General features: G+C 42.7%; 1 protein-coding gene across 1 annotated transcript; it reads right to left on the bottom strand.

The window, feature by feature from the left end:
* Positions 1–9,408: 9,408 nt before the first annotated feature.
* LOC121826492 (leukocyte immunoglobulin-like receptor subfamily A member 5) lies at positions 9,409–26,293 on the bottom strand. Its single transcript, XM_076569433.1, has 5 exons — positions 25,876–26,293; positions 25,597–25,632; positions 23,415–23,690; positions 15,324–15,611; positions 9,409–12,665 (listed from the first exon to the last, which is right to left on the bottom strand). The coding sequence occupies exons 1-5, from the start codon at positions 25,904–25,906 to the stop codon at positions 12,520–12,522; spliced, it is 777 nt and encodes a 258-aa protein (XP_076425548.1). The 5' UTR covers positions 25,907–26,293; the 3' UTR covers positions 9,409–12,519.
* Positions 26,294–27,939: the final 1,646 nt, after the last annotated feature.

A 27,939-nucleotide genomic window follows, 5' to 3' on the forward strand; every position in this document is an offset into this window, starting at 1 on the left:
TATGATAACTTTTACTTCATCTTATTACATTTTATTTTGTTGTGTGTGGCTGTTATCACTTAGAAGCCTGTTCTTTTGTAAGGAGAGACAGAAAGGAAGTAGATCCTGAGTGGAGGTTAGGTGCGAGGTAACAGGGAGAAACAAGTGCAGGGAAACCCATTTTCAGGATATATTATATGAGAAGAAAATCTATTCTCAATAAAAGAAAAAATAATTGAGACTTCAAGATAGCCATGTGGATAAAGTCTAGTGATGTCAGTTTGATTATCAGAACTGACATAAAGACAGGTCTAGCAGCTTCTATCTGTACTCTCCTTGCTTTTTTGGCAAATTCGGTGGCGGAGACCCAAGAATTTGTCAGGACTTCCCAAGCCAGCTAGCATTTGTCTAGACCACATTGTAGAGTGATCAGTGACCAAAACAAGGGGACACTCTGCCTCAACAAGATGGGAAAACAGGACTGATTGAAGGAAGCTGTTATCTTTTCTTTTCTTTTTTTTTTTTTTTGAAATTGAGATTTTTTTTAAGATTCATTTATTTATTATGTATACAGCATGTATGACTGCAGACCAGTAGAGGGCACCACATCTCATTACAGATGGTTGTGAGCCACCATGTGGTTGCTGGGAATTGAACTCAGGACATCTGGAAGAGCAGTCAGTGCTCTTAACCTCTGAGCCATCTCTCCAGCCCCAAAATTACATTTATTTATTTATTTATTTTTATTTATTTATTTATTTATTATTTTTTAAGATTTATTTATTTATTATATATACAGCATATGTGACTGCAGGCCAGAAGAGGGCACCAGATCTCATTACAGATGGTTGTGAGCCACCATGTGGTTGCTGGGAATTGAACTCAGGACCTCTGGAAGAGCAGTCAGTGCTCTTAACCTCTGAGCCATTTCTCCAGCCCCAAAATTACATTTATTTATTTATTTTTATTTATTTATTTATTATTTTTTAAGATTTATTTATTTATTATATATACAGCATATGTGACTGCAGGCCAGAAGAGGGCACCAGATCTCATTACAGATGGTTGTGAGCCACCATGTGGTTGCTGGGAATTGAACTCAGGACCTCTGGAAGAGCAGTCAGTGCTCTTAAACTCTGAGCCATCTCTCCAGCCCCGGAAGCTGTTTTCTGACCTTCACATGTCTACTGTGCCATTAATAATGAATAAAATGCTTTTTAAACTAAAAAAGAAAAAAGACAACAAATGCTGCTGAATTTTTGGAGAATTTGAGAACTTTATCTGCTGTTGATGGAACTAAAATTAGCTCAGCAACAATGGAAAACACAGAGGTAGTTCCTTAGAAAACTACAATAAGTTCGACCATATGACCCAACCACACTGATCCTGGCAAATACCCAAAAGATTCTATTTCCTACTACAGAGACACACAGTCTTCCATGTTTATAGCTGCTTTATTCACAATACCTAGGTCATGGAAACATCCTAGAGCTCCATCCACTGATGTGCATATGATGAAAATCTGGCACTGTGGTGATTTGAGTAAACCTATGATCATAAGGTTTGAATGCTTGATCATCAGGGAATGACACTATTAGAAAGGATTAGGAGCTGTACCCTTGTTGGAGGAGGTGTGTCACAGGACAAGGGCTTTGAGGTTTCAAAATGCCATGCCAAGTCCAGAGTCTACCTCTCTGCCTACAGATCAGGATGTAGCTCTCAGTTAGTGCCCCAGCACAAAGCGTGTCTGCAGCCATGATTCTTGCCATGATAATTGGCAAAATGTGAAATTGTAAGCAAGCCCACAATTAAACATTTTCTTTGATGAGATTTGCCTTGGTCATGGTGTCTCTTAATAGAAATAGAACAGTGACTGCGGCAAGAAGTTGGTACCGAGAGAGGTATTGCTGTGGCATGATGAGCCATACCACTTGTGTGCAGGATGTGGATTTTGGAACTTTGGATGAGGAAAGCAATTGAATGTTTAAAGCATGCTAAATGGTCCATACTTCTAGGAGCATAGAAGACCATGCTGAGGGTGGTTTGAAGTTATGGGGACCAAGATCAAATAGTTTCAGAGAGGAAGAATATTATTAAGTGGTGACCTAGAGACCATTCTTATGATATTTTGTCAAAGAATGTGGTTTTTAGCCCTTGTCCAAAATAATCTGCCTGAGGATAAATTAAGGACTTTTGGAGTTTGTCCTGTTGGTTTTAATTTTTGCCTTGGTCTAGTATTTCCTCACTCTGGTCCCTTTTCTCTCTTTGGGAATGTTAATGTGTATTCTGTGCCATTGTATGTTGGACGTATATGATCTGATTTTTTATTTAGACATTACAAGGGGTTACAGTTAAGAGATTGCCTTGAGTTTCAGAAGAGACTTTGAACTTTGGACTTTTAAACAATGCTGAGACTGTTAAAGACTGTGAGGACCTTTGAAGTTGGATTGAATGCATTTTTGAATTATGATATGGCTACAAGCATACATACAATAGACAATGCAGACGTCCAGCTCCAGTGGAATTCAGGTTCCCAAAGAGGAAGTGTGGTGTCCATAAAGGGAAGGAGAAGACTGGCAGGATCTGATAGGTGAATCAGGATGGCTGCTCATTTATTGAAAAAAAAGGCTATACTTTTATACTCTATAATTGCACAATAGTTTAGCCACAGACAATATTGAAAACAGACTCTGTATTACAACATCTTTCCTGAGACAAAAGCAATAAGTCCACCAAGTTTCTAAATGCCTATTGTATTCTCAAGTTCAGCTACTCCACCAGGCACCCTCTTACATCAATGGAAGGGCCACAAGTTCCTCCTACCAGAGGTAAGGAGAATGACTGCTTTAGGAACAGGAAATTTCCTCAAGCCCCTGAAGGAATGGAGGCCCTTTCCAAATGCATGATCTCAGTAAAAGGACTTCCACTGGGATTAGAGACTCCACTACAATTTAAGAGCAATATCCATTCCCCAAGAGGCATGATGCAGCATAAGAACTGAGCTGTGGCCTAATGGTCTTCCTTTTGGTCTTAGTCTTACCATTTGGGCCTGTCCCCCTCATAAGCTCCCAAAAGAGCTTTCTTACCCTTTTTACATTATACCATACCCTTCTAGATAATGTGCTTTTCATTCTGTGGTCAGGTGTGTCCGGTTAGTAAATCTTTAACTTTTCTGTTCTTGGTGTAATGGAGGAGTCACAATTGGGAGTCCTATGTGCAGAGTCATCATGCTATATGGTTCCACAGTGGTGGGGAATTTTTCCAAAGCATTATTTTATTTAAAGAAGGTGCCATTTGGGCCAAGATACACTTCAAGAACTTTTCAACATCCTTAGGCATCAGGGAAATGCAAAATCAAAACTACTCTGAGATCTTATACATGTCAGAATGGCTAAGATCAAAAACACTAATCACGGCTTTTATTGGAGAGGATGTGGAGCAAGGGGAACACTCCTCCACTTTGGTGAAAGTGAAAATTTGTACAGCTGCTTTGGAAATCAGTATGGCTCTTTCTCAGAAAACTGAAAATTAATCTACTTGAAGACCCAGCTATACCACTTTTGGGTATATACCCAAGGAATGCTCAATCTTACCACAAGGAACATGTTCAACTATGTTCACAGCAGCATTATTCATCATAGCAAGACCCTGGAAATAACCTAGATGCCCATCAACCGAAGAATGAATAAAGAAAATGTGGTACATATACACAATGGATTACTACTCTGCAGTAAAAAACAATGATGTCATGAAATTTGTAGGCAATTGGATGAAACTAGAAGATATCATCTTGAGTGAGGTAACCCAGACTCAGAAGGACAAACATAGTATATACTCACTCATAAGTGGATACTAGATGTGAGGGAAGGAATGGCCAGACTGCAACCCACAACTCCAGAGAGGCTAGCTAACAGGGAAAGACCCTAGGAGGGACACATGGATGACCCTCAGAAGGAGAAGTGGATGAGATCTACATGAGCAGACTGGACAGGGGTTTGACAGAGCGCGAGGAGTGGGGATGAGAACATAGGGAAATGGGAGGATCAAGCTGGAACAGGGACAGAGTGGGAGGGCAGGGAGGAAGATACCATGATATGTGAGGATATCATTGGACAGGAAGAGGCAGGGTGCTGGGGGCGCTCTCAGGAATTTACAAGGATGACCCCACCTTGATCAGCTGGCAGTGGTCCAGAGGGTGCCTGGACTACTCTGGTGACCAGCCTAGCAAATAAACTAGCTGTCATCATAGAGCATTTGTCCAGTGATTGATGGAGGCAGATGCAGAGATCCACGGACAGGCACCAGACTGAGTTCTGGTAATCCAATTGATGAGAGAAAGGAGAGATTCTGCAAGTGAGGGACGTTGAGATCATGATGGAAGGATGTGCACAGATGATGGGCCACACTAGTGGAAGCCCATGAACTGTGGACTGGTGGCTGTGGAGCCCCCATGGGACTGGATTAAGCCCTCTGGATATGGAAGACGGTTGTTTGGCTCGAAATATTTGGGGGGGCACCCAGGCAGGGGTATTGGGATCTGTCCCTGGTCTATGGGTAGGCTTCTGGGAATCTGGTGCCTGTGGTGTGACACCTTGCACAGCCTTGGTGCAGTGGGAAGGGGCTTGGACCTGCCTGGGCTCAGTGTGTTGGAATCTGCTGACTCCTCATTGGAGATCTCGATTTGGGGGATGTGGGGATGTAGGGTGGCTTGGGAAAGAGGGCTAGGGGTGGGAGGAGGGAAGAAGGGGAATATGGGGATGGTATATGGAGTAGAAAATTTCTTAATAAAGAAAAATGAGAAAATAAAACGTGGCACATTTACACCATGGAATATTGCTCAGGTGTAAAAAAAAAACAATGACATGATGAAATTTGCAGGCAAAGGAATGGGACAAGAAAAAAATCATCCTGAGTGAGCTAACCCAGACCCAGAAAGATAAACATGGTATGTACTCACTCATGATATAGTTAGTGTAAAGTAAAGGATAACCAGGCTACAATCCACAGCCCCAGAGAGGCTAGGTAACAAGGAAGACCTAAAGAGGGACTCATGGATTTCCCTGGGAACAAGAAATGCAAGAGATGGCTGGGGCGGTTGTGGTGCACACCTTTAATTCTAGCATTTGGGAGGCAGAGGCAGGTGGAACTCTTTATATCGAGGCCAACCTGGGATACAGAGTGAGTTCCAGGAAAGGTGCCAAAGCTACACAGAGAAACCCTGTCTTGAAAAACCAAAAAAAAAGAAAAACCAAAATCAAAAGTCAAAAAAAAGATCCCCTGGGTAAACTGGGGATACACAAGGTGGAGGGGTGGGTATGGGAAGGATGTGTATGAGAAATTGAGATTGAGGTGGGCAGATTAGGGGTGGGATGGAGGGGGAAAATAATAAAAGAGATGTCTTGATAGGGGAGGGACATTTCAGTTTTAGAGAAAAACCTAGGTCAGGGAAACTCTCAGGAATCCATAAGGATGACCTCAACCAAGACTCCTAGCAACAGTGGAGAGGGTCCTGAGCTGGCTATCTCCTGTAATCAGATTGGTGACTGCCCAATTTGTCATCAGAGATCCTTTATCTAGTAACTTATGGAAGGCGATGCAGAGATACAAAACCAAGTACTGGGTCAAGCTCCTGGAGTCTTGCTGAAGAGAGGAAAGAGGGATTGTATGAGCCGGGGGTCAAGATCATGATGGGGGACCTACAGAGACAGCTGACCTCAGGTCATGTGCTGCCAGCTGCAGGAAAACATAGTGAAATTCAGCTATTATCACAAAAGCTACTACTTGGAAAAGTCAAGGACTTCTCAAAAGGTCAAGCCATGGCTTAAGAAGTCTTGGTGATATTTTAGCATATATATATGCGCTGGTTCCTAAAATGATTTTCTTGCATACTTCCAAGAACTCCTAACAGTGTATTTATCTAAAATGCCTATCAAGCATCCAAGGCCAAATGAAACAACACCTGTCTCCTAGGTCAGGTGGATAGCTTTATTTCTTGTGCAATGTAGGGTGAGACCCTCCTTTCTTCATTTCTCCGAATGTCGACTGAGCACACAGATCCCCTTTTTGATGTAATAACCAGACATTAACACTCAGTTGACGTCTTTTATCACTCCCATTTTGAATTGTAAAAGAAAGCCTGATGGTCACTGCCTGAGGACACTTCTTATGACCCCGTAGAATTCAAGCCTGGTGACCTTGCTCAGGCAGAGGATGGCTATTGCTTGGGTTTATTACTGTATTCCAGGGAGATTTAGGAAGAACATAGAGAACTGAGAGAATAAGGATACAGAGAAAAGAAAAGAGAATGGAAGAACTAGATGGGTAACAACCTGAGAAGAACAAACTGAGATGGGGAAGAACTAGATTGAAGGACTAGAAGAGAGGACTAGAGGGACGAGATGAAAGATGAGGAAGAGCCAGATGGGGAAGAACAAATGAGAGAGAAGGGAGATGGAAGAGGAGCTGAGATGGGAAAGAACTAGGTGGATGAGAACCTAGAAGGGGCACAACTAAGATGAAGAAATTTAGATAGAACCTAGAGGGGACAGCAGACAAATGTAGAGAGAAATCAGGGAAGAAAGGAGCTAAAAATGAGAGCAGAACAGAAGCTGTGTAGAGAGAGAACTGACATAGAATAATAAAGTGTATGGACTAAGGAGTTTCGTGTACATAGATCCATGTCTTTTCATCAAAGATTAATTATCAGCTGCTTGTAGATTCTTCCCAGGAACCATCGAGAGGCTGGACCCACAGAGTCCTCAATACTCATGGCAGCTCAGGAACTCTCGACTGACAGTTAGGGAGCCAGCATGAGACCAAACTAGGCCCTCTGCATGTGTGTGACACTTGTATAGATTAGTCTTTTTGTGGGGCTCCTACAAATGGAACTAGGACCTGTCCTTGGTGCATGAGCTGGCTTTGGGGAACCCATTCCCCATGCTGGGTTGCCTTGCCCAGCCTTGATGCAGGGTGAGAAGCTTGGTCCTGCCTCAACATGATATGCCACACTTTGTTCACACCCATGGAAGGTCTGCCCCTTTCTGAATGGAGACTGAAGAGGAGTGGATAGGGGTGTAGAGCGGAGGTGGTGTGGGGACAAGAGAGGAGAGCAAGGGGAAACTTTAGTCAGGATGTAAAATAAGTGGAAAATTAATAATTTTCAAAAAAGAGTCTCCCATTTCATACAATTTCATCCTTCAAAACTCACACAAAATTTCCCAAAGAAAAGGCATAAGGAAACCCCCATAACACATCTGAAAATGAAACTTGAAAGGTGCTGGAGAATTGTGATCACAAGGTCAGAGTGCTGCAGCTTTGCACAGCCTCGGTGACAGCCATGTGGACAAATGCCAAGACAAGGGGATGGATGTGCTGTTTGAATAAAAACAGTCAGCATGGGGGGCTCAAAAGATGGCTCAGCGGTTAAGGGCGCTGACTGCTTTCCCAAATGACCCGGGTTCAAATCCCAGCACCCACATGGCAGCCAACAACTGTCTGTAACTCCAACATCTGACACTCTCACACAGACTTACATGCAGGCAAAAAAATTTAAAAATTAAAAAAAAAAAACAGTCAGCATAGGCTCATCAGTTTGAAAGCTCAGTCACCAGGAAGTAGCATTCTTTGAAAAGATAAGGAGCTATGGCCTTGTGGGAGGAAGTATGGAGTAGGCTTTGAGGTTTCAAAAGCCCAGGCCAAGCCCAGAGTCCCCCTCTCTGCATACAGATGAGGATCTAGTGCTCAGCTGCTGCTCCCACGCCTCCCTGGGTAGCACCATGCTTCTGTGCCAGGACAATGGACTAAAACCCTGAAACTGTAAGTAAGCCACCAATGAAAAGCTCCCCTTCAGAAGAGTTCCTTTGATCATGTTGTGCCTTCACAGCGATAAAACAGTGACTAAACACAGATACCTGCAGACGATGGGATTTCATTCAGCTGCAACTCAGAAAACTGCAATTTGCAAGTGTGAGGTAGAAGGCGGTAAACATTGTACTGAGAGAAGCAGGGCAGACCCGAAAAGACACATGTTGCATGTTCTCCCTCACAGGGGGATCTCAGTGCTGAGTATTTAAATTTGTGTGTATTTATTTTGAAGGACCTGAAGAATCCAGAAAACAAGAAAGGGGCCAATGGCAGAGTGAAGAAGAAAAATCTTAAGGGAGACAGCACAGTAGAACACAGGTGATATTAAAGGGAATATGGAGGAAAGAGGAGGGAGGTTTAACAAGTGAGAGCACGGGAACATGGGGCAGAAGCAGAGCAGGGGAGCGGATAGCTAACAATAAGGATGTCCTTAAAAGCCACATGGAAATCAGGTATTTCATAAGCTTGCTAAATATTTTGTGTATGTAGGCATGTGTATAGACATGTGTGCATGTATATGTACACATATCCATATAAAAACGTGTAAGTAGAGTTACCCTACACATGGAATTATTCTGGTAGGAATTAAATGTGATCAAAACTGATAGTATGTACATCTCAAAGGTCTTAGGGGAGGGAGAAATAGGAGAGATGATGGAGGGTATGTCCTAAGATACCAGTGGAGGTAGAAAGAAAATGAGATAGAGGAGCAAGGAGGTACAGGAAAGGCACTGGAAAAGGGATCAGTCTAAAGGCCAATGCCACAGATGTAATAGAATATCTCAATTAAACACATTTTCTGATCAAAAGATAAATCAAAAGAAAGAAGATAGGTGCTGTGCTTGAGAAGGAAACACACACCGGAGCATGGATGTTGCTCACAGGCTCAGTGGTAGAGGACCATTCTAAGAAAACAAGACAGAGTAGGGGACTCTATGTATGAGAGGGAGTAGAGATGTAGCACATGAACCTGAGTTTGAGACTCTGACTGGGGGGAAAGACATTAAGAAAGAAAGACTCAAATGAAATAATCAAAGGTCGGATCAGGTAGACAGTTCATACTCTGTTGGAGGTGCACAAGCAGACCGGAAACTCAATTAGTTGCAGGTGTTATATATGGCAGGATGAGGGGATGGGTTAGCTTGTGCAATAGGGGGTCTTGAAGAAGTCCAATGCTGCAGTCAACATGGATGAGGAAGTTGAAATGATACTACACTCACTATCAATATCTACACAAGGACCAGAGGAATGCTTTGGCATTCCCTTGTGTCTAGAATCATAGTCATCCATGGCATGACTTTGCTCAAGTCAAAAATTCAATTCAACCGCATTCCAAAGTGGCATGTCTACAGGCTCACAGGAAAAATGAACACGGAAGCAATCATATGCAGAGAAATAAGAAATGAGGGATGGGCACTACACAGAGATATCCCATAGGAGACAGAAGAGAGAAATAGGAATCTACTACTTGGGGACTATGCCTACAGAACCACAAAAAGAATTGTGAAATTCCAGTCACATCACAGATGTTGCACCACATCCCCAGGCACTGAATACTCAGCAGAGAGATCACAATGCCTTCTGTACTCTTCATTGCCGGCATGTCCCGGCCAGCGGGATCTTCAGCAGAGACCCTAGAAGGGGGAATGGCGAATGAAAGGGACAGGAGACACAAAGAATTGACAGCAAGACAGTATTCTGATCAAGCTGAAAAATTTTATTTTGCTCAGGCAGGTTTTATAGTAAGCTGATCAGGGAGCTTTCTTTGGGAAAAGATCAGGGGACTCTTGAGTTGCGAAGCAATCCAACCAACAACCCAACCACAAAAACATTGTTACTAATGGTCACTGTAGCAGAAAGATAAGGAAGTGTAAAGTTATTTTCTAATAACTCAGGACTTGTCCAGGCATGTCAAAAGTTTCTGGTTAGTGGCTCAATTCTGGAGAACAGAAACTTAACTCAGGCAGGCAATATGGCATGGCTCTTGCAATGGTCCTAGGCATCTCCTCCCTTTATTTTTTTTTATGGGGGAGTGTGCCCGCCTGAGGTGGTGGACCTTAACCAGCTGGGGGAGACATTGACCTGACTCCTCCTAGAGCTGCTGTGGGCTTGAGAAAAAGGGTACCTTTTGGGGAGGAGAGGGCTTAGGTATTTTGGTGCCTCTAGATACCAACCTCAATGCAAGTCAGGTTTGTCTCTCAGGGAATCCGAACCAAGGGCTATTCAATCAGCCTTCCCCTGCAGTGCTTGGCCTTGCACCCAGTGGTGTCCATACCAGCTGATGCCATAAGCATAGGTTCAGACTTTATGCTGTTCCTAAAGGAGAAGGGGACTGAGAAATATCATAGGGACCACATCCTCGATCCAGCATTTCGAGCCGATGGTAATGAACCTGTCTGTATAGGTTTTGATGCCAGGGAATCTGTTTTTGGTTTGTTTGGTTTTTTGTTTGTTTGTTTGTTTGTTTGTTTTTTAAGAATTGGATTAGCCTGCCAATTATAAAGGGACCCAAAGATACAAATAACAAAAGGCAAACTAATGGTCCTGTGAGAGGCATTAAAAGGGAGAACATGGATGATCTCCATCAATCATCTGCTGCGGCAGAGAATTGCTGCTTATGGAGCTCTAGGCTAAGTTTATGTAGCTTATTTATCTGAGTTTCTACCATTCCAGACTCATTAATAAAATAACAACATTCTTCCCTCAGAAAAATGCATGTCCCACCCTTTTCTGCTGTCAGCAGGTCCAAGGCCTGTCGATTTTGTAGGGCAACCTGTGCAAGGGAAGTTAACTGCCTCTGGAGGCAGGATGGGTGGGTGGGTGAAGGATGCAAGAGGGAAGGGAAACACTGGAAAAATCAAACTTGGAGCGGCCTGGGTCAAGAAACAAGGGTACTTAGGGTTGGAGTGGAAGTCATGGGAATTATCAGTGGTGGTGCAATTAAGGGCTCGAGGCAGGGGTACTGCTATCAGGGGAGGATGTCCCAGGGCTGCACTAGGAACCATGATGAGAGATTCCCAATGCCAGTAACAGACCTTCTCAGAGGAGGGAAAGCCAAGAAAATGGAGAGGAGTAGCAAGATAGTTGTGCCATTAAATTTTTTTCTTGTATAAGTATATTATGTTGGACCATAGATTGTACGTGTGTCAAATGCAGAGTCTAGAGCTAGGCCATGTGGCCGTTCGGACCATATGCATGGCTCCTTCTACTGGATTAGTCCATCGTGAGTCCCACAGGTCCCAAACCATTAGGGAATATCCTGTAGATGTCTTATAAAATTTAGAGCCATTCCATTCTCTCCCATTACCTGTCCCTTAGCATGAGGAATGGCATCATGAATTTTGCAGTAAGAATAGGGGCATCCTACACTTTTCTCCTTCAAGTAAGGTTTCCAGTTGTGGACAGTCTGACCGTACAAAAAAACAGAAAGCAGGGACCACCTTGCCAGGGGAATTATGGAAATCAGTAAAGTTGAGTAAAATGGGATTCTGACATCCTTGCAAGGGGCAGTCAGAGGCAGCCAACAGGTGGCCAAAGGTCTGCTTTTTGGCATAATTAGTATAATTTTTGGTCAAATAAAAGCACCATGCAAACGGGGATGTGTTGACTGGTCTCTGGTCCTGATAAGAAGGAACAGGCAGCTGCAAGATCCAGAATAGCCAGGGAAATTCTCCCAGTTTTTTCTTCAGCAGCTGTAAAGAAGGAGAGGGAAAGGGAAACAACCTCAGGTGCTATCCTTTTCCCTGGGTGATGGGTTAGAGTTGACTTGTTGAACTAATCTCTTGGGGAGCCAACGAGGGCCTCCCTCTCTTTGGTCATAGATGCATGCTGACCCTCGACCTTTTCAGGACCAAAGGTCTGGTAAAAATCAATTAAACACTCACCAACCCATCTCCAGTGCTTTTCATCTATGGTCCCTTCTTGGGGTAACCAAGGAAAGACATCTCCAATATAGTCAAGAAATTTTTTAAGTCTTTCTTTTTGACCCTAGTTCCTCGTGTCCTGAGAGACTGTTTCAGTCCCAAAATAAATAAATTCTGTGTACTAAATGCTTGTCCCGTGGTAAACTTACCTTGTGTCATTATGTTGCAATTCCTCCGGATCTGACTCACGGCTGGGCGTTTCTGTGGCTATCACTGATGGGACCTTCGTTGCGGAGCCGTTTTCCATGGTGGTCCAACTGTTAGGCAGGCCTGCCATGGTGTGTGACGACGTTCAGTGCTCCTCCACATCCTTGAGCCTCACGCTGGGCACCAGTTGTCCTGGTCAGCGAGATCTTCAGCAGAGACCCTAGAAGGGGGGGATGGTGAATAAAAGGGACAAGAGACACAAAGAATTGACAGCAAGACAGTATTCTGATCAAGCTGAATATTTTTATTTTTCTTAGGCAGGTTTTATAGTAAGCAGACCAGGAAGCTTTCTTTGGGAAATATCAGAGGAATGTTGAGTTGCCAAGCAACCCAACCAAAAAACCTTGTTGCTAATGGTCAGTATAGCAGAAAGACAAGGAAATGTTATTTTCTAATAACTCAGGACTTGTCCAGGCATGTCAAAAGTTTCTGGCTAGTGGCTCAATGCTGGAGAACAGAAACTTAACTCAGGCAGGCAATATGGCAAGGCTTACAACTGTCCCTGGCACCGGCATTAGATGAGATCTGGGAAGGGGTAGCTAGGCTCTCAGCTTAGGGCTCCTGAAGGCTCCATGGGCTCTCTTCTGCTCTTCCAAGCATGCAGCAATAGAGCGCCAAGGCCCAACAGGATGATGATAGCCATGATAAGCCGGATGAAATTCTCTAAACTGTTATCTAACAGATCTGGAGGTTCTGTGGAGACAAAAAAAGCAAACTTTAAAGTATATATATCAACAAATAACAATTTTTGGGCTTTTTTTTATAAGACTACTACATTTTGGTCTCAGAATCAAATACATCTCTACATGAATTATAGAAAGACACCTCCTGACAAATACACAGAAAAGTAAGGAAAGTGAAGGAGGCTTTTTGGTTGGATGAGCTATGGCCAAATAGATATCAAAATGCAGCTACTGCACTTTCTACAATGTCAGACTCATACAAGGATCATTTTTCTTTGAAACAAAGCACAAAAAGAGATGCATGCTGAAGCTGTACCTAAATCATTACAGACTATATAGATATATGTTTTGTCTCCTGTGTGGAATTAGTGTATACATATATGTGTGTCTGTCTGTCTTTGTATGTATGTATGTGTCTGTGTGTGTCCATGTCTGTGTGTGTCTGAGCTTGTGTTGTGTGTGTGTGTGTGTGTGTGTGTATTTAATACACATATTCATCAGATACAGAAAAGAGACTAGGTTAGAATTGAAGACTGGTGGGAGTGAGAACAGATGCAAAAGAGTAACAGAGGTGAATATGGTCACAGTACAGGATGTACCTGAGGAACATGTCATTGTAAACTCATCACTTTGTGCAATGGATAGAAACTTACAAAAATGTTTGATGTGAATTTTCTGTGGGATGAACAGATATAAAATATCAGGTAGAAAGAAGAAAAATAATAAGAAGTCTGGGTGAAAGGTGATCTTGGGGTGACAGAGATGATGTAACAAAGAAGGAACAAGACTTGGAAAGTGTTTTCAGGACACAAATGAGAGTTTGATACTGAGCCATGTGAGAACTGAGGGAAAAAGAGGACCCTGAAGAATTCTGGTTCAAAGGGGACAGATGCACTCTCTGTTGATACAAGGACTTATGTGAGGAGAATGCAAGGATGCTTTCCAATCTGGGGCTTTGTTGAGATGTGTGATAAATGTGTGCAAAGATAAATTTCAAATATCCCATTGGATATATAGTTCTGAACATCATACAGGATTTCTCAGCTGCAGCAGTAAAATTAAAATCCATCATCAAATGTTGCATAGAAGTGGATGTCTAAGTATGAGCAGACCCTACCAACACTCCTGCATGCCACCTGCTCACATAAAAGCTCATCATGGGCCATCCCATTTTCTACGCTACACGGGATTTCTTCCCCCTGCCTCCTCATGTACATCTTCCCATCTTTAACCCATGCACACTTGATGTTTTCTATCACAAGTTTTCTATCTCAACTATGTTCCCAACTGGAAGTTACATGGCCCTGTGCCCTTTGTTCCCCACACCTGAAACATGTCCCAACTCTTAAAACCCCAAGACATTCCTAAGGACCAGAAGTTCTAAGATATAAAGAAATAAGTCCCCTCCACCAAGAAATCTGGCACTGCTGTTTCAGAATTCTCTACTGTTAATGTTTCCTGCATTCTCCACTGGACTGATGGCTGTTCAGAGGGGGCACTCTGATGACAAAGGCTGGTGGGACAGATAAGAGTAGTACTCGTCCCTCACCAAGGAAACCTCATGACACAACAGAAGAAGACCATTACACATCACATCACATCACATCACATCATCACATCACATCACATCACCACATCACATCACATCACATCACATCACATCATATACACCACTACAAACACAACAAACCAAAATGCAGAGTTGTGCAGGTCAGTTGCAATGCATCTACACAACTACTCCTACATTGTAATAGAGGGGGAGGAAAGATTGAAAGAAACAAAGCATGAGGGAGTTTGTTGTGAGACTTTGTCTCCTACTACTGTCAGAGGCAACACACATAAAGTTTCACCAACATTACTGCTTAAACATGAGCTGGACAAGGACAACAAAACAGTCATGCGAAAGTGGATGGGAGAAAGACCATGGGGCCTCGACCCTACATAAATAACTACAAGGAAAAGGAATCCTGAGAGTGGAAGAAATGGTCTTCCCCAGGGAGGAGAACACCAATAGGTTATCCAATGCCAAATGGTCAGCTCTGAAAACATACAACAACATTATACAGACTAAGGAGAGTATATTAGAAATATATACATGGATATACATATACATATATGCATGTAGCAACAATTAATGTAAAAGGAAGCCATGGATTTGAAGAGAACAAGGGGGTACAGGGGAGGGTTTAGAGGAAGAAAAAGGAGGGATGAAATGACATATTATATCATAATCTAAAAGGTAAAAGAAAAAACAGATGATCTCTTGAAATCTAAAAAAACACCTTCAATGGAGAAACTAGGAGATATATTCCAATTGTTCTGTCCTGTTGGATAGTGATGTATTTATCACACACACAACTCAGAAAGCAACATGGGAGGATAACAGTCAGCAATCAAATGGAACACCATCTTTCAGGAAGGTTCTCATTATGGATAGGTAAGGACTTCTAGTCCCCAGATGAAGATTCTTGTATCTACCCCAAAATAATATAATTAACACATAAGATTCAGAGTCCATAGTGCAATGGAGCAATTGCAGTAAGAATAGCAGTGTGGTGTGCAACACACAGCACACAGGAGACATGCAATGGAATTGGCATATCTCACATGGCATCACTTGAGGACTCTCTAAGCACAGAGATAAGGAACAAGAATCAGACATACTTACCTGGGATTGAAAACTCAAGGGGATCACTAGGCAGTGACCACAAGTAGGAATTGTGTTTTTTAGAGCCAAAGCATCTGTAGGTCCTCCTGTGCCCTGGGCTCACAGGGGAGATAAGGAATGTATTGTGGTCCTGCCGTGAGCAGTTCTGGGGAAAGGAAGCATTTCCATCTCTGCAGAGGATGAAGATATTAAAGGAACCATGTGTGTGGCAGTGGAGAGTTGCATTGATTTCTGAGAATCCCTGAGGTCCTGAATCAACAGTAAGAGATGGCTTCTCCATGTAAACACCTGGAAGAAAAAGACTCTGATATTAGTTGCTTGTGGTGACACATTCCTTTAATCCGAGCACTTCATAGGCAGAGGCAGGTGGATTGTTGTGAGTTTAAAAACAACCTGCTCTATATTGAGGTTTCAAGTTCAGACAGAGTTACAAGGTGAGACCCTGTCTCAAAAAGTTTACAAAAAGACCCTTGTCTTAGTTAGGGCTTATGTTGCTGTGATGAAAGACCATTACCAAAAAACAAGTTGGGGAGCAAATGTTTTATTTGGCTTCCCCTTCACCATTACTGTTCATCACCAAAGGAAGTCAGGACAGGAACTCAAACAGGACAGGAACCTGGAGGTAGGAGCAGATGCAGAAGCCATGGCGTGGTGCTGCTTACTGACTTACTGGCTTCCCATGGCTTGATCAGCCTGCATTCTCTTAGAACCCAGGAACCAGGGTGCCTCCAGCCCAGGGATGGCACCACCCACCATGTACTAGGCCCTCCCCCATGTCCCCCGGACAGTGCAGCCCTGTTGTTTAAAACATGATGAAAGATAAGCCTACAACTCACAGAGTCTGCCCAGAGAGAAGAAAAGATGAAGATGAAAGGAGACTCATGCATTGCCGATCTATACAGATCACAAAGTATGTTTGAATTATTCCATGAACAAAGACCATAGAGACCATCTATGTATGACAGGAGGCTGCTGTCATTTTCCATAAATTCCACCCCTTAGGGGCTATAATCACCATTCTGGAGGGAGCCTAGAACAAGGTCAGCACAGAGGGAGGGTCATAAAGCAAAAACAGAGGGTCTGGGGATGAATCATAGATGGTGGAATTCTTCCCTAATATACACAGTTCCCTGTGCTCTATGCACATCACCATATGAATGGTGTCATTGTCCAGGTCAACAATGCTAGTACTAGGAGAGTAGAAGCAGAGGGAACATAAACTCAAGATTATGTTTGGATACACAGCAAATACAAGGCCGTACTGAAATGTTTGAGAACCTGTCTCAAAAAAAAATCAAGAGACAGGCCCGGCAGCGGAGACAAGCAGACGCAGGTAGGCCTGTGGCGGCGGCCCGTGGAGGTAGACATGCCCAGCGGCGGCAGCCAACAGGGATATTCAGGCCCGGCGGCAGCCGGCAGAGACATTCAGGCCCAGCGGCGGCCCACAGAGGTAGACAGGCCCGGCAGTGGAGACAAGCAGACTCAGGTAGGCCTGTGGGGGCGGTCCGTGGAGTTAGACGGGCCCAGCAGTGGCAGCCGACAGGGATATTCAGACCCTGCGGCAGCCGGCAGAGACATTCAGGCCCGGTGGCGGCCCCCAGAGGCAGACAGACCCAGTGGCAGCTGACAGGGACATACAGGCCCGGCGGCGGACCGCAGAGGTAGACAGGCCCAGGGACGGAGACAAGCAGACGCAGCTTGGAACACGGACGCCCCTAACCCCAACATCTGGGGAAGAAGCTATCTCCGTGGGTCAGAACCAGAACGAATCTGAACACTCCGTCTGAGGACAACCCAGGGCCCAGCTGCTGATCCTGTGAAACCCAACAACTTGGAGGTGTTGGTGAGACTACCCTGCTCAGCTGAAACCCACCTGGGAGAGGATTCTGATGCCTACAGTTTAAAGTCTGAAGAAACAAGATCAGCTGAGGAGTTGACAAATGAACAAAACGTGACCTGGGAACACAGAAGAAGGTGCTACTCAGATACCAAACCAGATCACCAGAATCATAAGTATATAATTCACCGAATGAAATCAGCTGCCCCTGAAGAAATAGCCCAATAGCACCAATTTAACCAAGAACCCCTACTAAACCAAGACTAAAAATTAGAACAAGAGAGGCACTCTCAGACACAGACAGCACCTGCACCGCACAGAGGAAGAGATGAGTAGACGCCAGTGCAAAAATACAGGCAACAACATAAAGACCTATATGGCAACATCAGAACCTAGTGATTCTACACCTGCAAGACCTAAACATACCATGACACAAGAAACAGAAGAAATCAACCCTAAAAATGACTTTAAGAAGATGATAGAGGCCCTCAAAGAAGAAATAAAACATTCCCTCAATGAGGAAATAAAAACTTTCCTTAAAGAGGAAATGAAAAACTACCTTAAAGAGGAAATAAAAACTTTCCTTAAAGAGGAAATAAAAAACTCCCTTAAAGAGGAAATAAAAACTTCCCTTAAAGAGGAAATGAAAAACTCCATTAAAGAGGAAATAAAAAACTCCCTTAAAGAAATGGAAGAAAAAACGAACAAAAAATGGGAAGAAATCAAATCAAGCCAAGAAAAAGCAATTAAACAGATGAAAGAAACATTCCAAGATCTGAAAAATGAATTTGAGACAATAAAGAAAACACATGCTGAGGGAATGCTGGAAATAGAAATCCTGACTAAACGAACAGGAACTACAGAAACAAGCATAACCAACCGACTGCAAGAGATGGAACAGAGAATCTCTGACACTGAAGACACGATAGAGAAAATAGATTCGTCAGTCAAAGAAAACACTAAAGACAAAAAAGTTGTAACACAAAACGTCCAGGAAATTTGGGACACCATGAAAAGACCAAACCTAATAATAGGTATAGAAGAAGGAGAAGAATACCAACTCAAAGGTACAGAAAATATATTCAACAAAATCATAGAAGAAAACTTTCCTAACCTAAAGAAAGAAATACCTATGAAGATACAAGAAGCTTACAGAACACCGAGTAGGCTGGATCCAAAAAAAAGTCCCCTCGCCACATAATAATCAAAACACTAAACACACAAAATAAAGAAAAAATATTAAGAGCTGCAAAGGAAAAAGACCAAGTAACATATAAAGGCAAACCCATCAGAATAACACCAGACTACTCAATAGAGACTATGAAAGATAGAAGATCATGGACAAACCTCATGCAGACACTAAGAGACCACGGATGCCAACCCAGACTATTATACCCAGCAAAACTCTCAATCACCATAGGCGGAGTAAACAAAATATTCCAGGATAAAACCAGATTTAATCAATACCTGTCCACAAACCCAGCCCTACAGAAAGCACTAGAAGGGAAAATTCAACCCAAAGAAGTTAAACACATCCATGAAAAATCAAGCAATAGATAATCCTACACCAACATACACCACAGAAGGACAACACAACACAACCACAAAAATAACAGGAATTAACAATCACTGGTCATTAATATCCATCAATATCAATGGTCTCAACTCACCTATAAAAAGACACAGGCTAACAGAATGGATAAGAAAACAGGACCCATCCATATGCTGCATACAAGAAACACACCTTAACTCCAAAGACAGACACTACCTCCAAGTAAAGGGCTGGGAAAAGGTTTTCCAAGCAAATGGACCTAAGAAACAAGCTGGTGTAGCTATCCTAATATCTAATAAAATAGACTTCAAACTAAAATCAATCAAAAGAGACCAGGATGGACATTACATATTTATCACGGGAGAAATCCACCAAGATGAAGTCTCGATTCTAAACATTTATGCTCCAAATACAAAAGCACCCACATTCATAAAAGAAACACTACTAAAGTTTAAAACGCACATCAAACCCCACACATTAGTAGTGGGAGATTTTAACACACCACTCTCACCAAAAGATAGATCTACCAGACTGAAACTCAACAAAGAAATAAAGGACCTAACAGATGTTATGACTCAAATGGACCTAATAGATATCTACAGAATATTCCATCCTAACACAAAAGAATATACCTTCTTCTCAGCACCCCATGGAACCTTCTCAAAAATTGACCACATGCTTGGACACAAAACAAATCTCAACAGATACAAAAAAATTGGAATAACCTCCTGTATCTTATCAGACCACCATGCCTTAAAGTTAGAACTCAACAACAACAAAAATTATAGAAAACCCACAAACTCATGGAAACTGAATAATGCCCACCTGAAACATCAATGGGTCAAGGAAGAAATAAAGACAGAAATTAAAGAGTTCCTAGAATTCAATGAAAATGAAAGTACAACATACCCAAACTTATGGGACACTATGAAAGCAGTGCTAAGAGGAAAATTCATAGCTCTAAATGCACACATAAAGAAGATGGAGCAATGCCATACCAATGAATTAACAGCACAACTGAAAGCTCTAGAACAAAAAAAAAACTCACGCAGGAGAAATAGACGCCAGGAAATAATCAAATTGAGGGCTGAAATCATCGAAATAGAAAACAAGAGAACAATACAAAAAATCAATGAAACAAAGAGTTGGTTCTTTGAAAAAATCAACAAGATAGACAAACCCCTAGCCAAATTAACCAAAAGGCAAAGAGAGAGCACCCAAATTCACAAAATCAGAAATGAAAAGGGAGACATAACAACAGACAATGAGGAAATCCAGAGAATCATCAGATCATACTTCAAAAACCTGTACTCCACAAAAATGGAAAACCAGAAAGAAATGGACAATTTTCTGGATAAATACCACATACCAAAATTAAATCAAGACCAGATAAACCATTTAAATAGACCAATAACCCCTAAAGAAATAGAAACAGTCATCAAAAGTCTCCCAACCAAAAAAAGCCCAGGACCAGATGGTTTCAGTGCAGAATTCTACCAGACTTTCAAAGAAGAACTATTACCAATACTCTTCAAAGTGTTCCACACAATAGAAACAGAAGGAACACTACCAAACTCTTTTTATGAGGCTACAATTACCCTGATACCCAAACCACACAAAGATGCAACAAAGAAAAAGAACTACAGACCAATCTCCCTCATGAACATTGATGCAAAAATACTCAACAAAATATTGTCAAACCGAATCCAAGAATACATCAAAACAATCATCCATCACGACCAAGTAGGATTCATCCCAGGGATGCAAGGATGGTTCAACATACGAAAATCAGTCAATGTAATACACCATATAAACAAACTGAAAGAAAAAAACCACATGATCATCTCCTTAGATGCTGAAAAAGCCTTTGACAAAATCCAACACCCCTTCATGATAAAGGTCTTAGAAAGATTAGGAATACAAGGAACATTTCTAAACATAATAAAAGCAATTTATAGCAAGCCAACAGCAAACATCAAATTAAATGGAGAGAAACTCAAAGCAATACCACTAAATTCAGGAACAAGACAAGGCTGTCCACTCTCCCCATATTTATTCAATATAGTACTAGAAGTTCTAGCTAGAGCAATAAGACAACAAAAGGAGATCAAAGGGATACAAATTGGCAAGGAAGAAGTCAAACTTTCACTATTTGCAGATGATATGATAGTATACATAAGTGATCCCAAAAACTCTACCAGGGAACTTCTACACCTGATTAACTCCTTCAGTAAAGTGGCAGGATACAAGATCAACTCAAAAAAATCAGTAGCCCTCCTATACACAAATGATAAAAGGGCTGAGAAAGAAGTCAGAGAAACATCACCCTTTACAATAGCCACAAATAATATAAAATACCTTGGGATAACACTAACTAAACAAGTGAAAGACCTTTTTGATAAGAACTTGAAATCTCTAAAGAAAGAAATTGAAGAAGATATCAGAAAATGGAAGGATCTCCCATGCTCATGAATAGGTAGGATTAACATAGTAAAAATGGCAATCTTACCAAAATCAATCTACAGATTCAATGCAATCCCCATCAAAATCCCAACACAATTCTTCACAGACTTGGAAAGAAAAATACTCAACTTTATATGGAAAAACAAAAGACCCAGGATAGCTAAAAGAATGCTATACGATAAAGCAACCCTTGGAGGCATCACCATCCCTGACCTCAAACTCGACTATAGAGCTATAGTAATAAAAACAGCTTGGTACTGGTATAAAAACCGACATACAGACCAATGGAATCGAATTGAAGACCCTGACATTAATCCATGCACATATGAACACCTGGTTTTTGACAAAGGAGCCAAAACTATACAATGGAAAAAAGAAAGTATCTTCAACAAATGGTGCTGGCATAACTGGATGTCAATATGTAAAAGATTACAAATAGATCCATATCTGTCACCATGCACAAAACTCAAGTCCAAGTGGATCAAAGACCTAAACATAAATCTAGTTACACTAAACTTAATAGAAAAGAAAATAGGAAGCACTCTTGAACGCATTGGCACCGGAGAACATTTCCTAAATAAAACACCAACAGCACAGACCCTGAGCACAACAATTAATAAATGGGACCTCTCGAAACTGAGAAGCTTTTGCAGGGCAAAAGACACAGTCAATAAGACAAAAAGACAGCCAAAAGATTGGGAAAAGATCTTCACCAACCCCACATCTGACAGAGGATTGATCTCCACAATATATAAAGAACTCAAGAAACTAGACATCAAAGCACTGAACAGTCCAATTAAAAAATGGGCTAAAGAGCTAAACAGAGAATTCACAAAACAAGAACTACAAATGGCTGAAAGACATTTAAAGAAATGTTCAACATCCTTAATCATCAGAAAAATGCAAACCAAAACGACTCTGAGATACCACCTTACACCTGTTAGAATGGCTAAGATCAAAAACACCAATGACAACCACTGTTGGAGAGGATGTGGAGCAAAGGGAACACTCCTCCCCTGTTGGTGGGAATGTAAACTTGTACAACCACTGTGGAAATCAGTATGGCGGTTTCTCAGAAAATTAGGAATCGAACTACCTCAAGACCCAGCCATCCCACTCTTGGGCATATACCCAAGGAATGCCGATTCATACCATAAAGATACATGCTCAGCTATGTTCATAGCAGCACTATTTGTAATAGCCAGAACCTGGAAACAACCTAGATGCCCATCAATGGAAGAATGGATGAAAAAAATGTGGTACATATACACAATGGAGTACTACTCAGCAGATAAAAACAATGAAAGCATGAAATTTGCAGGCAAATGGATGGAACTAGAAAAAATCATCCTGAGTGAGGTAACCCAAACACAGAAAGACAGTTATGGTATGTACTCACTCATTGGTGGATTCTAAATATAAAATAGAGAACAATCAGACCATAACCCATAGAACCATAGAGGCTATATATATAGCATGGAGGTCCCTAGGATGACTGTAGCTTATAACAAATTTCAGTTTTACTCAATTATTGAAAAAAAATAGCCAAATGAATGGAAACACATGAACTATGAACCAAAGGCTGAGGGGCTCCCAGCTGGATCAGGCCCTCTGAATAGGTGAGACAGTTGATTGGCTTGATCAGTTTGGGAGGCATCTAGGCAGTGGGACCAAGTCCTGTGCTCATTGCATGAGTTGGCTGTTTGAAACCTGGAACTTATGCAGGGACACTGGGCTTAGTCTGGGAGGAAGGGACTGGAACTCCCTGGACTGAGTCTACCAAGTTGATCACAGTCCTCGGGGGAGAACTTGTCCTGGAGGAGGAGGGAATGGAGGGTGGGCTGGGGGTAAGGGTAGGGCGTGGGAGGAGGAGAATAGGGGAACCCATGGCTGATATGTAGAACTGAATGGTATTGTAAAATAAAAAATATATATCACAAAAAAAATTGGCTGATATTACTTAAAAAAAATCAAGAAAAATGGAAATTGAAAAGGAAAGGATTAAATGAGAGGAGAGGAGAGGAGAGGAGAGGAGAGGAGAGGAGAGGAGAGGAGAGGAGAGGAGAGGAGAGGAGAGGAGAGGAGAGGAGAGGAGAGGAGAGGAGAGGAGAGGAGAGGGAAGAGATCCATATATGGGAGCAGAGACACAGGGCAGGGCCTGTGATGGGGCAAATGTGGTTCAGTGAGGTAGGCATCAGAGACTGAGTCTGAAGGACAGTGTGCTTGGGCAGTTACTCACCTGTCACCACCAGCTCCAGTTTGTCATTATTTTGGGACCATTCATTTCCATCGTGGTATTCACAGTGGTAAAACCCTGCATTGCTGTGTATCATATTCTGCAGACTGAACTCACACACTTCCTGTTCTCCCTGTAGGGTATGATCAAACCACTTTTTATCATTGGTTAGACGCGCAATAGTCACTCCTGGAGGGGTCCTGCAGAAGATGGTCACAGCACTGCCTGTGGAAATCACAGATCCTGGAACTGCCCAGATGGAAGGCTGGGGTGGTTGCCCTGAAGAGACACAGGAAAAGAGAGCTAGTCATCTGATGTCAGGAGGGCCAGGTTCCCAAGGAGCTATAGAGTAGCTCCCACAACAATTACTAACTAAGAAAATGCCCCACAGACATGCCCACAGGCCAATATGGTGGGGGCAATTCCTCAGTTTATGTTCCTTCTTCCCAGAGGACTCTAGTTTGTGCCATGTTGAAAGAAAACTAACCAGCACACCTCCAGAGAGAAGTCTCGCTGTTTTCACAATTGATATTGTGCCACAGTTCCAGAGGCCTAATCATCTTTACTGTCCCCAAACAGTGTGAGAATAACTTTCAGAGGAGGAGTGCAATAAGAGGAGGTGGATGGGAGGTTGGGGTGGGAATGGGAGGAGAGAAGAGAGGGGAAATTGTGATTGGTATGTACAATAAATGAAAAAAATTAATTAAATAGAAATTTTAAATGTGATATTCTTTTAAAAAAAATAATAACTCTCGCCGGGCGTGGTGGCGCACGCCTTTAATCCCAGCACTCGGGAGGCAGAGCCAGGCGGATCTCTGTGAGTTCGAGGCCAGCCTGGGCTACCAAGTGAGCTCCAGGAAAGGCGCAAAGCTACACAGAGAAACCCTGTCTCAAAAAAAACCAAAACAAAAAAATAATAATAATAATAATAATAATAATAATAATAATAATAATAACTCTCATGGTTTAGTGCTATCAGTGCCTTCTATCATCTCCCATTAGGCCAGAAATAAACCCTGCAGGTAGCTATTCTTATCACCCAGCCTTCCCATTTCCCTGGAATGAAATCCCATTAAATCACTGATCTATAGTCAGACAGTGGTGGCGCAGGTCTTTAATCCCAGCACTCTGGAGGCAGAAGTAGGCAGATCTCTGTGAATTTATAGCCAGCCTGGTCTACAGAGCAAGATCCAGGACAGGCTCCAAAGCTACAGAGAAATCCCATCTCAAAAAAAAAAAATAGTCACTGACCTATGTCATACTTTCTCTCCTGCTTCCATATAAAACTCAAAATCTACACCCACCTCTAATATCACACAAACAAAATGGATTGAGACTGAACAAGAGAGATCAAGTACGGGGAGAAGGGATAGAAGAAAGGAGAGTGGGAAGAGACAACGGGAAATGGGTAACAGCCCCCAAACAGATTTTACAGGTAGACTGTGGATGGATTGAGACTGAACAAAAGAGATCAAGCCTGGTCTACAGAGCAAGATCCAGGGGATTATGAGGAGGAGAAATAGAACAGATTTTACAGGTAGACTGTGGATGGATTGAGACTGAACAAGAGAAATGAAGCCTGGTCTATAGAGCAAGATCCAGGACAGGCTCCAAAGCTACAGAGAAATCCCGTCTCAAAAAAAAAAATAGTAACTGACCTATGTCTTACTTTCTCTACTGCTTCCATATAAAACTCAAAATCTACACCCACCTCTAATATCACACAAAACCTGGGAGCCTCTGGAAACAAAGGAATCCCACCTTTACTGCACCCACACAGACAGCATTTACTTGGACTCTGTCTCATGAGTGATGTGTCTCCCCAGAGGCAGAACTCAGTAAGAAAGCCAGACACAGCCCAGGTGAGAAGAGATGGGAAGAAAAGGAAAACTAATTGAAAGCAAATGTCTGTATCCTCTGGAGGAAACATGTGTGTGAATGTCACCCCCTCTGTGCCCTTGTTTCCAAATCCTTTGAGCCAGATCTCATGTGGACATTACTGGAGCACTGTCAAGAACCCCACCCCAAAGATGGCTGCAATAGTAAGGACGAATCATTAAGTAAGTGTGCCAGTGGCTGCCAATGAAAATCCCATCTCAGAATCTGCTCAAGAGGCTTCAGGCTCCTCCCATGTTATTCCCAGCCAAACTCAGTTTCCCATGGCTAAAACAGAGAACAGACTCACCATATTGTGCCCAAATCTTCTGTGCCATTAAAAACCCTGAAAATAAAACAAATGATCTGATAAGAGAAGTCTGTCCTGTTATACACTGATCTCAACCCCAGAGCTCACATCAAAAGACCAAGACCAGACAGACAGAATGAGGCCATGGAAAACTCCTCTGATGCCACCAGGCCAGGTCTTCAGAGAGGGAGAGTTCTATGAGAGGATTCTAGGTTAAAAATCTGGGATTCTGTATTCATTACCACTCTGACTAAAAATAATGACACCTGTCTCACTTACCAAGTCCAAGAAGAGCAATGCCAAGGACCATGGCAGAGTCTCATGCCAGATCTCCACATAAACAGCAAACAGAACTGGTGATACAGTCTGCACAGCAGGACACACCCATGGGATAGACCAGACTGCAACCCGGAACCCCTGTCAAGGATGAAGATATCCAGTACAAAACAGAAAGAGGATATGCTCTTGCTCAAGACTTGTCTCTGACAACTCAATTCTATACCAAAGCTCTGGGCTAGGCAATGCTTCCTCCATATACTTCCTGTAGTGGCTTTAAATTCTCAAAGATGTTGTGGGTAGGAGTGATGCTGTTTCCTGCTGAACCCAAATCCTATGTAAGAGATTTGTGGCCAGTGTTTCAGAGAAAACAGTGAGATGCACTCAGAAAACACTGAGCCCAAATGCAGAATCTACTAGAACAGTTGGATTTTTCTGGATGGACACAGGAAGACATCAAATCTGACAACATGGAAGATGGGAGGGGAGGACCAGGGAAGATGCTGGGAACCAAGGCTTCTGTAGTATGTGGATGCTCTCAGTAAATTCCCCTGACCATCTAACTATATAACCAAGTGTCTACAACTAACTGACAATACAAAAATAAGTTCTCAGAAGAAGAAATATACTTGCTTAAGATATATTTTCAAAATTATTCACCATCGTTAGCCACAACAGAAATTCAAATTAAAACCACTCTGGAATTTCATCTTACTCTAGTCAAAATGGCTGATTAAGAAAATAAAAGTCATTCCTTGGGAAGACATAGGCCTAACAGAAAAGGGTAACAGCCCCAAATCTAGCACATAGCCCCCAACTAAACCACAAGCCATGCCTGCCAGAAAATCAAGTAGACTGCAATACACATTCTCCTCTCTCTCTTCCTCCATTTCCAGTCCCCCAGTCTCATCCCCAGCTCTACAGCAAAACATGCTTGGCAGGCCCCTTCACATATCCCCCTTCTAACCACCCTCTGCCCACTCTTTGCTTTATTACAGACATCACCCTGAAGGTGTCCCCTGCTAACCCAAGGGCATGTCCTCCCAGAGCAATAACTAGGCTGAAGGCAGACCCACAAGTCTCCTAGTACTCCTGAGATCCTATCCCCCCAGTTTTATCCTAAGCCCTGTGGAAGGAAACCTACTGTGGTCTTCTCCCTTTCCTCTCTGACCCATCCCTAAGGACCTGCTCCAACAAACTTCCTTCCCCCAACTCATCCCATTATCCCAGCCTTCAACACCAGCAGGTCTTCCATGTGAAGATACCACTGAGCAGGCCAGGAAAAGAGGCAACACACAGCCATCACACTCTCCAAAAATACAGAGGGAAAATAGAAACTAAGGAACAAAACACACACCCAACAAAGACAACCCAGAAATCAGCACATAGACCTATAATCACCCTAAACCTAGTAGCTTACACACCAGTGAAAGAACACAACACCAGCTGGGTGTTGGTGGTGCCGACTTTAATCCCAGCACTCAGGAGGCAGAGCCAGGTGGATCTCTGCGAGTTCAAGACCAGCCTGAGCTACAGAGCAAGATCCAGGACAGGCACTAAAACTACACAGAGAAACCCTGTCTCAAAAAGAAAAAAACACAACACCAGCCAGGACAATATGTCCCCACTAAGTCCAGCTACCCTACCAAAGTAGGCCCTGAAGTCCAACATAGCTAAAGCACAAAAAAAGACCTTTATGAGAACAACTTTATGAAAGTAATAGAAGACTTTAAAGAGGAAATGAGCAGCACCTGACTAGACTAAGAGGTGAGTCTTTAACCTCATATCCGAACACCGCAGCCCCTAGGCTTTGGGCCCAGGGGCACAACCCTGTGCCCCCTACACCCCCACCCATTGCAGTTCCAGTTTTAGGCCAGGTGGTAGGCAGACCTCCTGCACACAGGTCAGACTACCGCCATCCCCCATCAGACCCTGTAACCCAAGCCCCACCTCCCCCAAATCCCACCCATCCTCAGAGACTGCAACTGTTCCCTGAGACAGAGCCTTCCAGCACCCAACTGGAATAAGAGGCCACTTGGCAGGCAGACATCCTGCAGACAGGTCAGA

The sequence above is a fragment of the Peromyscus maniculatus genome, chromosome 1 (genome assembly GCF_049852395.1).
Source record: "Peromyscus maniculatus bairdii isolate BWxNUB_F1_BW_parent chromosome 1, HU_Pman_BW_mat_3.1, whole genome shotgun sequence".
NCBI lineage: Eukaryota > Metazoa > Chordata > Mammalia > Rodentia > Cricetidae > Peromyscus > Peromyscus maniculatus.